An 18,586-nucleotide genomic window follows, 5' to 3' on the forward strand; every position below is an offset into this window, starting at 1 on the left:
GTGGCATGTTGAGCTAATATAAACGAAGTTACCGGCCCACATCGGCAAGAAAAACTTGGGAGCTGTTGTTGCTCCGAGACAGTTTTTAAATGGACTTTTGTTCACTGTTGTGAGCTCAGAGAACTCGGATACCAGTAAAATTAAAAATAATTTTCCTCTGTACTACTGAAAGTACCTCAACAGTAGCAGTGGTAGCAGTAGCAGGAGTTGTAGTAACAGTACAGCACTAGTGGTACTTGGTAGAGCCGCAGAAGCGGAGGTAGCATTAGCAGTTGTCGCAGCTTTAGTTGCATTTGTAACAGTTACAAAGCTGTTACAGTGGCAGTAGCTGTAGTAGCACTATTATTGGTACTCTGCATTATAGTGTACAGTTTTAGTGTCTTCTGCTTGTTTGCTGTTTAATACGTGGAAATCCGAAGGAAACACTAAATACTTGGTATGTTTGCAAGGGAAATGGGTTAAAACCTTTAAATTTGGGCGCAGTTACCAGCTAAAGACAGCCTGCGTCCAGAAACCCTCGGCGTCGGTGTTCAAAGGGCTACGTGGGTCTGACTGTGGTCAGATCTGAAGTTGATTATCATGTTTCATTCAGAACTGTGTCAGTTCACCACAGAGCTGCAGTATGTGTTTCCCATTCAGCAGCAGTGAATCAATTCCAGCCATCGCAGCAGCTGGTGGAGCATTTAACAGGTCCGGTCCCGTCCAACGTTCAGTCATTTCTGCAGAGGCAATACACCAATCCACAGGATGTCCAGGTGAGATGAAAATTAATTCCTCTTAGGGGAGATGGACGGGAAGTCAGTTGACGCTGGAGTGGAGCCACTTCTCTTTCGTTATCTGTCTGAAGACTCCATCAAGAAACAAAATTTTTTTGCTTTATGTAAAAATCGAACAAGACTAAGAGTGTACAGCCGTGCTAACACTTCTGTGAAGCTATGTACTAGGCCAAATGTTAAATGCTAGAGGGAAAGTCAGAGGATCAGCAAAGTCAGAATGATTCATCCTCTGGGGAACACGAACGTATGACCTAAAATTTAAGGCGATCCTTCCACTAGCTGTCGAGAACAGAGCTTCAACGATTAGACGATGAATGAATTAAACTGTCTCTTTACAACGTCCCACTAATTTTGTAAACAGCTGCGATGACAAAGCTTTTTGAATTTGTTTCCGCTCTGGTTCGCGCCTCTTACCGGCCTCATGGGTGTTGTAGCTTTTAGAGCCACTTGTCCCGCCAAAATGATGGATAAAAACATGTTTTGTCAGAAATGAAGCTGAGATAAAAACTGGTGGCCATGACATAAACCTATATGGTTGTTACAGTATCTGTGAGAGTCCTGGGTTTGTCTGTTCAGCAAGTTCAGTAAGAGGTAACATTTAAAGAACAAATGGAAATGGGAATACAGAATGAACCAGCAGCCACTAACACGGCCACAGCAGCCAGGGTACAGGTTTTTCATTGTACAGAAATGAGCTGGTCGCCTTTTTAATGCATATGACAATACACATTTCTTGAATTTATGGCGTTACCACATTAAAAACGACAAAAGAGAGACCGCGAGAGATCAAACCCTGCCTACTTTCTCACCTCCACACACCTGGCCAATCACCCTGTGAAGTGGGTGTGAACGCGGGGTCTTTCATTTCGGAAAGTTAAAGAATTTCACGGACACAGCCGACACACACAAATTAGGATGTTGGAAAGGTGTCGGGGGAGGGTGTTTCTGAAGCTGTTCGACAAACAGGCCGTTCTGACGGATACATAAAGAAGGGAGTCGTGGAGTAACGTGTTGGAGTGCTGAGGTCACAGATGGCGCAAAGCAAGACGTAACGTCAGCCCCCCAGCTGCTTCAAACCTGTACGGTCCTGTGTTCAAACCTATTACAAACCTCTTCTTAAAAACCCAAATCCAAGGCAAAATAAAATCCTGAACGGTATTTTCACAAAGTTTTCAAAAGGGTTTGTGGATTTTCTGTCACAACATAATAAAAGCATAACTGTGAAGTTAACACACATCCAGTTTAAACCTCAAATTAACGAACCGACGCTCGTCTGGCTGGATGGGAAGTGACACGCCGGCTCCAGTTGGTGCCCTGCTTTGATCCTGAAAACACCTCCCCTCCCCTGCTCCGCCCGTCTCACGCCACTTCCAGCACCTCTGCAGGGTCACACAGATTAACCTCTTGTTTCCTGCAGTAGGCTTTGGTTTGAAGTGAAATGGAGGGTGAAAGTGGTTTCCGGCCAGGAGTGTGGAGCAGCGGGGGAAGAAGCCGGGTCAGCAGGCTGCATGCTGGGAGTTTTTTTTTAAGGGTTTGGAAGATTTAGAGGAGTTTTGGTTTTGGCTAGAGGCAGTCAAATGGCTGAGAAATTTAGCAGTAAAAAAAACTGTAGCATTGGAGAAGGTTTGGAGCTGCTGGGATTTTTGTTCATTTATTAGCTTCAGGGACACAGAGAAAGCTTCTGTGTCGGAAAAGGTCAAAGGTTGGATTTACAGCTGTTTTGTTTTAAAGCTCCACAGATCATGACTTTTTTATTTCAACGGAATGAAATGAAATGCGTAATGTGAAAGGAGTCACTTGAAATCTCAAATCCACAGAGAATTTCCACCAACTCTGCAGCTCCGTGGAACAGCTGTTTAGCCTCTTTTAGCTCCTAGTTTCTGTTTTGCAGCACATTTCTTGTCTAGGCCTCGTGATTCTAGCAGCAGCAGGCAGCTGTTTTCATGAAACCAGCTCTGATAAAGCCACTGTCCACTACCTGCTCCGCAGCAAAAAGCAGACAGACACAGTCAGAGACCAGCTTGTTGACACAGTGGAGCATTTAGCAGCTAAAGAGCCTGATGTTTCCCTCAGGAGCTGGTGGAGACCAAAACCAGAGCTAAAAGCCAAAGCTACAGATTTAAATGTTGGGTAAGGTCGGCACATGGGTCTCAGAACACATCAAGACTAAACTGGTTAAATTCGTAAATGCATTTTGTTTCTCTCCATTTTTGGCTCTCCATCCATCCATCCAACAAAAACAAAAACACAACTTTTAACAAAATGCTCTCCAGCGTTTCCCATACATGGACCCTAATTGGGCAACCCACCCAGTTGGATAAAATCACTCTGTTCCATCTTAAATCTCACATCAGAACGCCTCATTTCCTTTGTTTCAGTCTCATTTTTGGCCACACACCTTTTGAAATTGAGTGCGCTGCAGTAACAGAGCAGGGGCTAGAGGCTTCTTTGTGCCCAGCTGCCTAACTAGTGTCTACCTATAGCCTGCATGTGAGGTGCTTGGGAGACATCTGTAAATTGTAGCGTCCAACAACATTCTGCATGTGAGGCTATTAGCGACATCTGTAAATTGTAGCTACAGAAAACGACCTGGATTACATGTCCCCCCCCCCACACTACATGAGTATCTGCATGCACATTGGTCAAACGCCGCGCCACCCGTCTCCGCAAGTAAATTCTCAACCTGAGGGAAACATTGCTCTCCATTGTGGTAAAATCTTAAAATGTCGGCCTAGCATTTTACTGTGATCATGGAAGAACTGGCGGCCAAAAGATATTGTTTTCAACCACTGTTTTCCTGTTGTTTAAGTGTTTCCATATAGACAGAGATCTTTATGGATGGACCGATTATGAGACAATGGGCCCCCTGGGCCCAGACGTGTAAAAGACCCTCCACCCCCTCCTACATAGGAGCAAGACCCACAGATTGAGGGACTGCATCTTTTTGTAGTCGTTTTATGTCTCTTTGTGGTCATTTTGCATCTATTTTTACATGCTGTGTATCTCTTTTTTAACATTTTTTGTTGGAAAGTCGAGCTACAGTCCTTTCATATCGCTCCAGTGCCCCCCTGTGCCCTTGGGCCCTTGGGTCTGTGCATAGTAGGTCCATTCAGTAATCCATTCATGGCGGAAAACAGTAGCCTAGAAACATTTCACTTTCATACATAAGTAACTGTTTCAAATTAAGCCGTCTAAGAGTGGACGTACTCTCAATGTTGTCTTTGTTTGTTCTTAACCACCTCATTTAAACTCTCTTTCCTCTACAGGTTGTAGTGACTCTAGAGAAAAAATGAGGATGTGGGCCGAGGCAGACTGACTGGAAATGCTAAAACACTGAGACCTCCATTATCCATCAGCTGTGGTTCACCATTTTCCCTCTGAACAATTTTTCTCACCTGAAACTGTGAAACAAGTGGCACTTGCCGGTCTTAAAATGGCTGTTGTCAGCATGTTGTTGCTGCTGGCGTTGACGGCCGTCTCCAACGGGAGTTTGGTTGTGGTAAACTTGGGCGTGGAGGTCGCCAGGGGTCGCTCAGTGTTCATCACAGAGAAGGAGCTGAGGATCAGCGTGGATCCCACCGCCGACTGTAAGGTGGAGGTGGTGATGAACGAACCCGTCACTCAGAGAGTGGGGAGGCTGACTCCACAGGTGAGGACACACCTGCTGTGGTGATAGCCTTTGATGTGTTTGAATGGCCCAACAGTCAGCTGAGACTGCCTGTGGTACAGTAAACCAAAACCAGTACAGTAGTGTTCCAGGGATTTTGTTCTGTGTTTTTTGCAGGTGTTTGACTGCAGCTTCCTAGAGGATGAGGTAAAATACGTCCACAACGGCAGCCCCCTGCTGGACGAGGACACGGTGTCGCTAAGAGTCTACAGGTTAGTTAGCAGCGGCGCAGTGTTTGGATTAGTAGCAGTAATACTAGCAGCCACAGCATTAGTGCAGTAGTACTAGTACGGCAGCAGTGCTTGTAGTGGTAATTGTTACACTTGAAGTACAAGTAAAAGTAGGTGTCATTTAAACAGTTAATTATCATGTAAGATAATCAGAGATCATGTAAAATACTTGTAGGGGTTAAAGCTCATCGTTGTCACTTTTTACAGATTTCTCACCAAATTGTAAATCAGTTTAAAATGATTTTAGGCATCCGGAAGTTGTGTTTCCTGCTGCAGGACGACAGTTATTACTGCCTGTTTACAATCCTCTTGTCGGGAACGCAGCTATGAATACGCTTCATGTACCGGTCTGGATATTGGCACCGATCTCTGCGTTTGATTTTGATTCAGAAATTCCTGATTTAATTAATTGTGATTACATTCTTATAGATTCACTAGCATCAAATAAATACCAATACTGAAAACATAAATTTGAAGGGGCTTCGCAGAAATGATCCCAATAGAACTAAATTCCACAGGTACGTAAGCATCTGTCATCTGCAAATCACACATCCTCCTTTCAGTTCACCTTACTGACCAGACAGCTAAGCTAGTGGAATCTGATCCCAGGACTGTGTGTAACAGCACAATTTATAATCAATTAATAACAAGTAAGCATAGCCTACACAGAACATAAAGCTCAACAGTGCACATTGACAATACAATGAGAAGAGGCCCAGATACAAACATCGATCTTGGGATTAAGAATCGATAAATCGAACGAGACAGATAAAATGAGCAGAAATGCAAATTAAGCTTTGGCTAATGCATAAACATCTTTTAAACATCATTATTTTTTTTATTTTTTTATTTTTTTGTTTTAATCCAATTTCCCTATGCATTTTTGCATTATTGGTGATTTTCATTGGTGATGGTTTTGTTCTCAATGGAGGACAGCAGTTGTATCAGCGTTGATTTATACTAGTGACAACAGAAACCAGAGAAACTTCCAGATGCTAAATTTGTAATAATTTAACTTAAACTCTCCCTAAAGACTCACTTCTAACATGCTGTTCGGTGTCTGTGTGGAGATTCACATCTTCAGACACACTGGTGGAGACGGTGGCTCTGCTTGTACGAGTGGTGGACTCCGGTTCTGGTGTTGTTGAGTTGGGCAGTGCTCCTCTGGTGGTCCCTCAGTTCTTCGGTTTATCCAACGCCATCGACAGCTCTGTGCTCCGCATCAGGACCACAGCCGACCTGGTCTGCACCATCAGACTGATGACCACTGACACTAACGTCCCTGCTCTGGGTCAGCTGGTGAGGGAGGAGGACTCCACACAGAGGAAGGGTACGTCACATCTGGACACATCACATGCTGGTACAGTCAGTTCAGGTCAACAGTTTAATCTTTGTTCTAAATTAATGCTAAGGTACTGTATAGCAAACTGCAGGTAACCATAGCAACAGTACTGATGCTTCAGGCCTTTTTTCCCCTTTTTTTCCACCTGAAAGCGGAAAAAAACATTTAATAAAAAAATTTAGAAAAACAATAAAAAGGAAACAATTAATACACATAAATAAAAATAATCATGAAATAAATATTTAATAATACAAAATACAATATTTTAAAAAGTAAATGCTTTTGAGTAATCTTGATCTTTGACATATGCACCACCTGAAACTGCAGGTGACCTGTTGGTCTAAGAGCTGCTGCCATAGTCTGCTGATGGTTTTTACTTTCAACCCCCTGTAAACCACTGTATATGTCTTTAGGCAGAGAGACAGCAGCGCTCTGTCCTGGAAACAAACCCTGTCTTCATGACACCAAGGAGGTTCGTTTCCTCAAAACCAGCTGCCAGGACTTCCTGAGCTCCGGTCTGAAGTACCAGCACCTCAGCCCTCCATCACCAGAGATTGACTACATCCCCATCAGGGTGGAGCTGAGGGAGCAGACCACCAGGGCCCAGCTGGAGGTACGGGAATCATCCTGAAATTAACCTGGAAGAATTGTTGAAATAATTCTCCAAAAGAAAGAGAGAGACTAACATTGATATAATATATGTGGCATGTGTAGAAAACAGTGTGTTGGAGGAAAACAACTTTTAGAGAAGACGTGTAGTGATGCTACTAGAAAAGGACTTTAATTGAACAAAGTTGATCGACTGCAGATTCTGTCATATCCAAGTCAGATGTGGATGTTTTCCGGGCAAGATTAGCATCTCAAACATTAAGAGGTTTATTGGCAGTAGGAAGGTGACATCCCACTTCCGTGTACTTTTTTCAGCTCTGTGGATGTGGAAGGATGGGGAGCAGAAGGTTCTTCGCGGGTTAAAAAGGCTTCAAGAATCCTAAATCTCCTTGTTAGCACATGAAAAGTGTGTCTTTCTTACAAAGACCTGTCATTTTTAACACACCTGATTGTATACTCTGGCGCAACACTTGCTTACTCTTCGACACCACATATAACAGTTAGCAGTAGTGGCAGGGTGTGTTGATTTCTACGTGCTATATGTTGTGTTAAAATGTACGTGTGCGTCCCACAAGAGACGCAGATTTACACAAATTACAAAAAAGAGAAAAAGGAAAGCCACATAGAAGCGAGATGTGCTCTTTGGGAAAACATGGTCGATTTACCGTAGATCTTCGTTGTCCCGTCCCGTTAACCCGGCTCCCAGACAGAGGCGGTATGGTTGCCAGTTTTGATCCATGGTGCGATGCAGAACCAGCCTCCCAAGGGCGCTTTCATGGCCTCCTTCATCCTGGAGGTGGACCAGTTCATCCTCACCCCGCTCACCACTGCGGCCTTGGACGCCAAGGACCAAGAGACGCCGCAGGAGAGGCTGGTTTTCAACGTGACCGTCCCGCCCGCCGAGGGCTACATCACCCACCTCGACGACCACACCAAGCCCATCAGGTCTTTCACCTGGCTGGACCTCCATGAGATGAAAGTGGCCTACCAGCCCCCCAACAGCAGCCAATCACACCGAAGGAATTATGAGGTACTGGAGGTTATGTTAAATATGAAGTAAAGACAGATTGAAAACCCAGAAATATATCAATATCTGCAATAATATATGAGATGACAAATATATCGTCAAAAACCTGTATAGCTACTTTTGCAGCTAAAAATTGTTGTGAAAAATAAATTTCTGAATTAAGTCGAAATGAAGAATTGAGCTAAATGAAGAACATTTATGACAGAATTATTTTTTACCAAATAAATTCATCTGAATGACATTGTCACAGTTGGAAGATTTGAATCCAGTGGCAAAATAAATTGCCAGAAAAATTACCTGATCATCATGACAGTGTTTGACCTCAAGTCCAAAATAGATTACCAAAACCAAGCTGTTTTAATGTAGCTGCAAAACTGAACCAAACTTTTTTGCCTGTTAAACCAAACCGTGACTTAATCACAATTTGACTGTCTTAGCTGCTAAACTAAAGTGTTAGCTAACCCAAACCAGTGTTTCAGGTTTTAAACTCAACAATTAACTAACCTGAATCAAAATGTTTAGCTGTTATGCTGCGTTCACATCATGTTGTTTAAAGCGTAATCGTGAGCAGCTGGGTGGAAAAAACTTGTAATTCCGAGTCGAAGATGTCAGGAATATCAGGAATTTCTGACATCGATATCTCACACTTGGTGAAAAGAACGAAAGACACGACAACAAACTGTTGCACCACTACTGCCAGTTACATCCAAATGAAATCCAACACTAACGCATTGGATTCAGCTCATTTTATAGCTGCTAAACATTGTTTGTTTGTATCTGGTTTCTCTTAACAAACTGCTACAAACATGTAACACAACAGAACCAATTTAGGCTAGTTGCAAAGGTTAGCGCTAGGGCTAACCTCCTTGGAATAATGCGTGAACATCCTGCCAACGTTGCGTGAAAGCAGAATTCAACTTTTTTAACTGCTAAACTGAAAAGTCAGAATCAACATTTACCTGAACACTTTACGTTGCTGCTTACCTCTTTTTGTTGGGGATTGCTGTTAAAGAGACACTTTTTAACTCTGCAGAGGGTTTGAGCTGCTAGATTCATACTCAACCTCTTGTCACTGCCAAATTTAGTGACCGGTTAGTAATCAAATAAACCTTTAGCAAAGCAACCTGTGTTTTCAACTACTTTCAATTGGGTAACACACAAAATGGAGGCTGGTATAAGTCAAACTCTTTAATTAAATATGTTGATATACCCCATCTACATGTAAAAATGACATTTTCAGCCAAATATATTGTATCTGTCCCTATATTTCCTGTAAGGTGGAGTTCCAGGCTATAGACGGTTCCTATATGACCAGCCCGCCCATCACGGTCCACATCTCCATCAGGGCAGCTGAAACAAACGCACCCAGAGTCTCCTGGAACATGGGTATGTAAGAAATATATCAAGAGATTCTCTCACTCTAAGTAAATTTATAATGTTTTCCCTACTGAGAACATAAGTGAGGTGGTACTGGTAGCTAGACAAACCACATTATGTTCATGTGGTTAACATAATGTGGTTTGTATAGAGATTTATACTATATCTATAGTTATTATATTTATCTCCGGTGTCTCAGGTCTGGACCTGTTGGAGGGTCAGTCCCGACCAATCACCTGGGAGGAGCTGCAGATAGTCGACAGCGACAACATCGATGCCGTCTACCTGGTGGCTGTGGACGGACCTCTACACGGCCGTCTCAGTGTCAGAGGTGAGGGGTCAAAGGGCACTGGGTCACCCCGACGGTTTTCAGCATAAATTAAATATACAGGGGGTCCTGTGTGTTGTTGAAATTACTTTAGATCGTTTGATCCCTGTTTAAAATTCTGGTTGACTGAAACCACCTCAAAAACAGCAAATAGCTAGAATCCATGATTGATTCCTGCTTCGTGAAAAAATACCTTCACATTTTACAAGATATTTTGAACTTCACTTTCACTTATGATATTTTTATACATCATACAGACAGTGGCTCTTGCTTCCACCCACCTTTTATAATGCACATTTTCAATTTGCACGTAAAAATCCTGAATGGAAACGTTGAAAACTCGAAATACGATGAAAAAGTGTTTACGCGTGCCTGAGGTGGAAAAGTTGGTGGATCGATACAAGCAAAATGAGATCATTTTAATACATGAAACAAACAAATGTCACTCTTCATTACTTTCCAAATTTCGATGCAAACCAGCGGAAAAACAAAAGGCAAAATGTTTTCAGAAAAAAGTTTTAAAGTTATAAGGGAAAATTTGCCATTTTGAAGAAAAGATTCACAATATTACAAGAGAGAAGTTGTTATATTAAGAGAAAAGATGGCGGGTCGAAGTTACCCCCCTCTCTGTTGCAATTAGTCAAGTTTTTTTGTGAGTTTCCACCTTCCTGACATTTTCCTACCTTAAAAGTCACTAAGAAGATTGCCTTCCACCCAGAGAGTTCTTGTTGTCAACATTCTTCCTGTAATGAATTATATAAAACGTAAGCAGCTGATTGGGCAGTTCCACCAGTTAGCAGTCATGTTACATAGGACAGTCTTGGATCCGGACTAGTTTTAATCATGTTGTGGTTCATTAAATGCTGCATTGGGCCATGGTTGGGTTATGGTTTAAATTGGATCCAAACCAGGCCTGTTTTTTTTTTTCAGCTTTACGAAAGAGGAAACCGTAAGACAACACCTCGTTATTTACATGTAATAGACTGAAGGGGTCTCATTACTTTTAGAAGACCCCCAATTTGCACACCCTTAAACTGATCCTCCGTCCCTAGACCTCGGTCCCTTAATCCTGTGCTGGTATTCCGACACACACTCTGCCCTGGGAACTCCCGGAGAATGTTGTCTGGCTTTTTCCGCCCTTTTTCCTCCATGTGTCGCCCATCCATCAGGGACTGTGGTGTGGCTGGGGAAGCATATGTCTAGTGGCCCTGCATGTGTTTCCTAATCAGGTGTAAAATGGGGCCGCGGCCACTTCGCCAGGGGCCGTGGCAGCGCTGAGTTTGCTGCTGCCTCCCTCTCCGTCCACGTCTGTCCCTTCCAGCCCAGCGCGTATGGAGACGGCCTCTTTGTCTCAAATGCGGAGCGGGACCAAGCAGATTGGAGGGACTTATGCCATTTCATGCCGCCGTGCACAGAGAGCAGATGCACTGTCCCCAAACAGGTTTTCATGCTACCAGCTAGGAGGAGGCAGTGAGTTGGGGGGGGTTGGACTGAGTGCAGGGGCCCTGAGGGGTTCAGGCAGGGAGTTAACCTTTCATGGCTGCTTTAGATGTATGGAAACAGGACAGTGTGTTTTGAGCTGATTCTCTGTCTCATTTCATCAAATATGTAGCATGAAGAGCTGAAATTTAAAGTGATCTCTCTCTAATTTGGACACATCCGCAAAAATTTTAATGACGACCTGCAAATTCCCCCGGCAGTGGACTCTCAGTAAAGTAATCTGTGTTTGGAGATTAATTCATCATATGGATAAGCTTCAGGTGGATGACGGCAAACTCAAAATTCCTCCCGTTTAAACTTTCTCCTTCTCCTTGTGCTACCATTAAAATCCAAAACAAAAACTCCACCAGTGAAGTGATCAGGGTTTACAATAGTGGTTCCCATTTTTTTTTGTCTTGTGACCCCTCAAAACATTGAATTTTTCCTCCTTTGTTTCCTTTTAAAACATCTCATGACCCCTTAGATTTATCTTGGGATCCCTCGGATGGTTCTTCGCCCCCAGGTTGGGAACTATCTGTTTACAAGGTTCCAGGGTTGCAAAAGTATCAGAAATTTAGCTTTGTGCAATCTCTCATTTAGCATTTTCTTTCATCCGTCTTTCTGAATAAATGAAGCATGTTCACTTTCCATGACGTTTGGCCCGCCAGCGTCTTGGGATGATGGGAAATGATGTTTGTTAAAGGCCCCTAAAAGTTTACATGTTGGATAAAGAACAATATTAGATGGGTTTGTAGTTATTATCAGATGTAATTCAGTGTGACTTTGTGGGTTATCGGTGTGGTGTAATGAAGTACAATGCATTCAACAGACTCAGGTCAAACGCATTTAAAAACTTCAAACAGCAGCTTTACAGTGTGGAAAATTTCTCCAAACGTGAACTCAAAACGACTGTTCACGTGGGGAAAAGGACATTGGTCATTGGTTCAAACACCTAAAATAAGCTCTGGTTATATTTAACTGACAGGAACCCGTCGTGATCATGTGAAACGTCTTGGACGCCAGGTTAAAAGGGACGGTTGGGTCAACAAAGCGCGTGACTTTGACACCGAGATCGTTGCTCGTTTTCCGTTTACTACCAACGGTCAACGGTGGCTTCCTTTAACCACGACCACCATCTTTCTCTAAACTTAATCTCATACTTTTAGTGGCCAAAATCTGACCGACCAAGCTCGGAAAAGAGTCACGTGATTGTGTTCTTCAGAAGCAGTGCTGTGTTACAGCTTGAGGCGTCGTATGAGAAAAGACTCCCACTGGTTGTTTTGTCAGGTGCTCACAAAAGAAATGACGCCTCATTTTGTTTGGAGGACTTGTTAAAAAAATGAACTGAAACTAGTTTCTCTTTCATGATTTAATGACTTTCTCTGCCTCTTTCCTCTCTGGTCTCTTTATTTTCTATGTTGTCTCTGCTCTTTTTACAATCATCAATCATCTTTGCAAGTAAGCGATTAATCATTAAGTGTATGAAGCGTCAAGAATTTGTCAAAACTCTGCAGAGCCGGAGGTGACGTCTTTTTAAATAGTGTTTTTTGTTAAACCAACAACCCAAAACTCAAATATGTTTAGTTTACACTGATATATGAAAACGAAAAGCAGCAGATCCTCTCATTTCAGAGGCTGGAATCAGAAAATATTTGGCTTTGTTTCACTAAAAGGACTAATCGATTAAATCAAAGTAGTTGCGGATTATTTTATTGTCAGTCAGCTGATGAATGGATCAGCTGATTGTTTCAGCTCTGTTTTACAGCACAGTTTATTAGTTGGATGGTTGCTGCAGGTTTCCACCCTCCTCCTCCTCCTCCTCCTCCTCAGTTTGGACTTTTGTTTATCTGCCGCTCTTGTTAAGAAGCGGCAGAGCCGCCAAAAGTTTGGCTCCTCTCTCCACACATGTAGAGTTTGGGGCCCGTACGAGGCAGTTAGTGGATCCTCTGGTGGAGTTGTGTCTCATAGGAGCAGGATGCTGCTGACCCTCGATGCTCGGGGGGCGGTGACGCTGCAGCGCGGGGACAGTCACTGCAGGCCCCGTCCAACGCCTTCAGCCAAATGGATGGCTGCCTGTCCTGCCACAAACTCCCTCTCTCTCTGTAACACACACACACACACACACACACACACACACACAGTCCTCCCAGCCCATTTTCTCTTTTATGGGCCTGTTGCCCAACGCCACCTTTGGGCCTAATTACCAAGTTGTTTCCATCACTTGGACCAGTAGCCGGTTTCCCTCGGTAAACTTGCTAATGAGGTTCGGGCTCGCGACCGCTCGTCTCTCAATCTGTCTGCTGACCTTGCCCTTCTGTCTCTCTGGCATGCGCAGGGAGACAGGAAGCCCCCATCCTGGCAACCGGGCGGCCACCGGGAAGGACGCCATGTTTTACCCCACTGGTGTTCACAACACAGGCCCCAGCCAGCGCCTTGCGGTGCCTTCAGGCACTAAGAGAAACTTGTTATTTCCAAGTGACAATAGGAGAAAAAACAGCGCATGTGTTGGAGACTGTAATTGAATCTAAGTGCGAAGCTTTGGCTGGAAACCGAGCCGTTCGTTGACAACAACACATGTCCGCCAGTAGGCCGCCAGTCACATGACGCTGCGCTGTTAACGTTAGCATGTTGTACGGTGCGAGGAAGGCCAGCCAGCAGCAGAGAGCTGACAGATGGACATGGCCTACATTTCATTAATGTAGGACAGAGAAGTTTATTAGTATTTTGTCCAGCTCCTCCTACAACAAACATCGAGTTCCGACTCCTCAGTCTGTATTTGAAGCAAAAATGAACCTTTCAGAATAAAATGTAGTAATATAAAAACATTATTATTCCCTCGAGCTACAACTACAAAAAAACTGCAATGTATTTTTTAACTGTTAACTCTGTGTTCTAAGAAATTTCAGAAGTATTTGTCCAGATAGTTCTCCTTTAAATTTGGCCACATTGTAAACATAAGCTGCAAAATGATACTGTTCATTGACACTTTAGGTATTCGGTATCAATAATAAAGTCAATATCAAAAAATGAATAAGAATGTTTTTACATTAATATATATTGATTTGCAAACATTTGTAAAATCACTTTCATGTTTCATGCAATGGATTCTGTATTAATAAAGCCCTGAAACTCCTCTCATGTGTAAATCAAAACCTTAAATCAGGATATCATGATCAATGTAACGTGATCCTATCATCACGGTGCAATTTCACTGAAAAGGCAGAAAATAATATTATTGAATTACTGCCCCACCATATTGTCTAAGCCAGGTTTTAATTCGTTTACATTTTAATTTAATCATTTTTTTTCAAATATGTATAAGTGACAGCGAAGTCTGCTCTTTTGTGAGCATCAGATTTAAACGCAGTCGAGGATTTAACCTCCCACTTTTTGGTTCTTGTTTTATTCTGCGATTAAAAGTACATCACTGACAGGTCATAACGATCACGATTTTTAAATTGCTGCTCATTGTGAAATTGAGAGATGCGCACTTGTGTGATGCTCTTGTGCTGAAAGTAAAGAAGACACAGGAGGTGGTTCTTCATCCTAGAAAAACTCTTAAACAGTATCTCAGCTTTGGCAAAATGTTTTTCACATGATGGTGTTGTTCAGGGGAATCATGTGACTGTGGCTATGTCTTGCTGACTCAGATTTAGAGTTGATGCAGCCGCTGGGTTGTAAATATTGACGCTCTGCGGGAGCTTCATTTGGCCACAGTCAGACCACGATTCAGGCCAACTCATAAACGCCTGTGCATACGCAACTGTTCCTGCTCTACCACAGTATTGGGCAGGTATACTGCCTGGTGTGGTAATTCATCGGTGGAGTACACCTTCCAAAGTCACGGCCCGAGAAAATCACATTTTTGCATTTCAAGTGCAACATAATGTCCCGCCCAAAATGAAACCTACATTTCATGTTTCATTTTACCAGTACCCTGTGTTTCCCAGGTGGGAAGGCGTTTATGTTCCGCGTGCGGGACCTGAGGGAAGGCGTGGTCGTCTACCATCACTCCGACAGCGACACCACCCGCGACCACGTCGTCTTCCGCATCAGCGACGGCCGTCACAGCATCCGCCACAAGTTCCCCATCAACATCCTGCCCAAAGACGACTCCCCGCCTTTCCTCATCAACAACGTGGCGGTGGAGGTGCAGGAGGGCGGGTCTGTGAGGCTGGAGGAGTACGTGCTGTCAGCCTCCGACCTGGACTCCAGCGATGACTACATCCTCTACCAGATGGTCTCCTCCCCCCGGGCCGGGCAGCTAGTCAGGAAGACCTCCAGCCGGGAGACAGGTGAGGGTGGAGCTGATTTAGTTTGATTTGGGAAATAGAAAAACACACAATAAACACAAAGAATATACATTCACATAAGGTCAGAAGGAGGTGCCAGTACAGCAGCTGTAATACAAAAAAGAAAAAACATAGGTATTCGTCCACTTCATCTATCCCCAGAGATCATGTGACTGTCACCTTTACTTGAAACAAACACACATTCACGCATGCGCACAGACACGTGGAGAAGCTCATACACATTGCAAGAATACTCATTCTGACCCAGGAGAAACAACAGCTGTAAGACCCAGCCCTTGGTCCAACCAAACAACGAGGACCTTGGGTGAAGACCGTCCCACCGGAATCACGAGTCGTCTCTCTTTGCGTATTTGTTCTGAAAAAAAGCCCAGATTTAGCTTTTGGATGACAGAAAGATTTAATCTGAAGACTGAAGTGAGGCCTCTCGCACCGCTCCTCGCAAATGCACCATACTTGCATAGGTACATATGAATCTGTCAAGAAGAATATAAGTAAAACTAAATATAAAAACATACATCACAAAACATTGACCCATCAGTGAGTAAAAAATTTCCTTTTTTCATTACAAAAAACCAAATTTCACACTTTTTCAGCCGAATCTTTCAAAACACAGTATAATCACATCACTTCCATTTCTTAACACACTGTACGGGGACGGTCATCAGTACTTTCTCAGTAAGTCTGCAAACCGTCGTTAATCCACTGAACCCTGAACCCCCCCTCAGTCTCCGTCCACAGGTACTAAACGTGCTCAGTGTGTTTGTTGCAGACTGAGGTTTAGTGTTGATGCTCTTCATCAACTGCAGCTGCGCCTGCTGTGTTGCTCCCCACGCAGGAGTTCCAGTGGACAGTTTTCTGCAGAGAGATCTGATCCAGGGTCAGATCTACTACCAGCACTCAGGAGAGGAGCAGTTTGAGGACTCCTTCGACTTCACGCTGTCTGACAGCCACCAGCCGCCCAACCTCTCCCAGGCGTATGTGAGTCTCGCTGCGGCCATAAATACTGACAGACACCTTCGTGTCATCACAACAGAAAAGTATTTCAGAATTTCCTTTCCCCTCCCCGCGTCTCCAGACGGTGGTGGTCCACGTTTTCCCTGTGAAGGACCAGCTTCCCGTGGAGGTTTCCGGCAGCGTTCGCTCTCTGACGGTGAAGGAGACGGAGGCGGTTTACATCACCCAGACTCACCTCCACTTCACGGACAGAGAACATCCAGGCACCGACCTGACCTACGTCATCACGAAGCCCTGCTTCAGCCCACTGCATCCTGGGTAAGGACAGGGGCAGAGTCCGGGACGTGTTTAGCCTTTAGCTTTTAACTTTTCTTCTGGGCTTTGGGGAAGAGACGTTTATTGACTCTCAAATGAAACTGAACCTCCTTTTTATTTCTCTTGTTTTCAGGCTGATGGACGCAGGACGTCTGTTCTACACAGACACCACCAACGCCATGAAGAGAGACCACATGGTGCCCGTGTTAAAGTCCTTCACACAGGTTTGCAATACACATTGACTGCACAATGGTGCTTGCACATTAATGTATCGGTGATGATAGTCCAGTGATCTGAATACTTCCTCCAACGCTGAGGCAGAGTGGATGCTAATGCATTGGGCCTTTCAGGGTGGATGCTACACTTTGTGACGTAAATATAGTGTAAATTAAAGAACCTGTGCCGTGTCTTCGGGCTGTTTTAAAGCGAAGTCCCGTCCTGTGTTCTCCCAGCATGCAGTCAACCACATGAAAGTGGCCTTTATGCCTCCCGTGGAGGACATCGGCCCGGTGCCGCTGTTCGTCCAGTTCGTCTTCTCCGTCAGCGACCACCACGGCGGCACCGTCTCCGGCCTCCTCTTCAACATCACCGTCACCCCTGTGGACGACCAGGCACCAGAGGTCAGAGGTCACACGGAGACAGACTTTCTTTGTACCCCCAAGAGGAAATTTGATTTGATGATGAATGTTTTATTGCGGTGGTGGTTCTGATGCCATATGACGACCCCTGATGGAGGTCATTTACTTTAATAGTTATTACTTCTGCATCGGATAGATAATCCATCAAAGTCAACATTAAGTGAACTTAATTTTATTTTAACCTAGTGCAATTTGTGGAAGCAATGTTGTTATTGTGCGGTCATTTCTGTGTCGAGCAAAATAAGTATTTTTACGTCTACAACGTTCACAGTGCAAAGTTAACAGTCTGACATTTGAAGATCCAGATTTTGACGCCTGTTGTGGATCCTCAGGCCTTCACCAACCTGCTGCGGGCGGAGGAGGGCGGAGGGGCCTTTGTGACGGAGGAGCACCTCCTGGTCCGGGATCGGGACAGCAGGCAGGAGGATCTGAGGGTGGAGGTTCAGAGGACGGCTCGTCACGGCCGACTGGAGCTGCAGGGCAGAACGCTGCTGCAGGGAGACAAGTTCACCCTGCAGGACCTGAGAGGACTTCGGCTCAGGTTAGACAGAGTGTGTGTGTGTGTGTGTGTGTGTGTGTGTGTGTGTGTGTGTGTGTGTGTGTTTATTCATGGTTTGATGCTCCTGGACCTGTTTGAGGTTTAAGCCTTGACACTGGGGAGTTTTAGTTTGATTCTTAGTTCATCTAAGTGCTGTGCAATAGTTAAGACTTGGTTTTGGGATCCAGGTTCTGGTGTAGTTTTGGTTAAAGGTTGTGGTGTGTAGCTGTGAAGGTTAAAGGGGTTTAACTTGGATTAAACCATGACTGCCATGCGCAGATAACCCTTTTAAGAACATTGGCATTGTTTGTTAAAAACACGTCATTGAACATAATCTGAGGTTTTACAGAATCATTCAGTATCGACATTACTTCTAAAGACAGTGTTGAGGGTCTAGTTAAGGAATGTAAGTTGAGTTGCATTGTGGGAAACGCAGGATCCAGTGTTTTTGGGTCTTAGAATGGACAAACTAGCACAGTTCCAACTAACACCATGAAAGTCTTAAACCCCTCGAGTCCCAGTTTGAGGTCAGGGTTTGGGTCTGGGGAACGTTTTGTGTCAGTGTGTGATGAGATTATGAACGTCCAGTTTTAGCCGTTGCACTGTAGAGCTGATTTCCTTTTCATTTCATCCGCAGACAGTTTAGATGCGTTTACTTTGGTTTTTCTTCCCCGTACACTGGTTAAGTTGATGGGCTTGAGGAGGACTCGATTCAACCTGAGCTTTTAATAAAAAGCGACTTAGCAGTGGAAGTACTCTGCAACAGTACAGTGATGTAACACAAAAGGGATGTTCTGGTTCAGGTGGTTTGTCGACCGCAGTTACGTGGAGACCAACCAAGATCGAAGCTGTGGGCATATGGCAGAGGGCTAACACTAATGAGACGGTCACGTACTTCGGTGACGTGATCACACACTGCAGGCATGTAGACGTTGACCCACGTGAACCATTTCCTCTGTAAACTGTTAGTCTGCACCTCCTTTGATTGGATTT

General features: G+C 44.2%; 1 protein-coding gene across 1 annotated transcript in view; it reads left to right on the forward strand.

Annotated features, from left to right (window-relative positions):
• Positions 1 to 4,209: 4,209 nt before the first annotated feature.
• frem1b (Fras1 related extracellular matrix 1b) overlaps positions 4,210 to 18,586 on the forward strand; it is a 50,988-nt gene continuing 36,611 nt past the window's right edge. Inside the window, exons 1-13 of the mRNA XM_040128169.1 lie at positions 4,210 to 4,425; positions 4,561 to 4,655; positions 5,744 to 6,003; positions 6,429 to 6,628; positions 7,331 to 7,654; positions 8,929 to 9,037; positions 9,228 to 9,359; positions 14,786 to 15,130; positions 15,984 to 16,126; positions 16,224 to 16,420; positions 16,551 to 16,641; positions 16,870 to 17,037; positions 17,388 to 17,596. Coding sequence (XP_039984103.1) covers positions 4,210 to 4,425; positions 4,561 to 4,655; positions 5,744 to 6,003; positions 6,429 to 6,628; positions 7,331 to 7,654; positions 8,929 to 9,037; positions 9,228 to 9,359; positions 14,786 to 15,130; positions 15,984 to 16,126; positions 16,224 to 16,420; positions 16,551 to 16,641; positions 16,870 to 17,037; positions 17,388 to 17,596 — 2,489 coding nt within the window. The remainder of the gene's footprint in view (positions 4,426 to 4,560; positions 4,656 to 5,743; positions 6,004 to 6,428; positions 6,629 to 7,330; positions 7,655 to 8,928; positions 9,038 to 9,227; positions 9,360 to 14,785; positions 15,131 to 15,983; positions 16,127 to 16,223; positions 16,421 to 16,550; positions 16,642 to 16,869; positions 17,038 to 17,387; positions 17,597 to 18,586) is intronic.

Source organism: Xiphias gladius, chromosome 6 (genome assembly GCF_016859285.1).
Source record: "Xiphias gladius isolate SHS-SW01 ecotype Sanya breed wild chromosome 6, ASM1685928v1, whole genome shotgun sequence".
In the NCBI taxonomy this organism is placed as follows: domain Eukaryota; kingdom Metazoa; phylum Chordata; class Actinopteri; order Istiophoriformes; family Xiphiidae; genus Xiphias; species Xiphias gladius.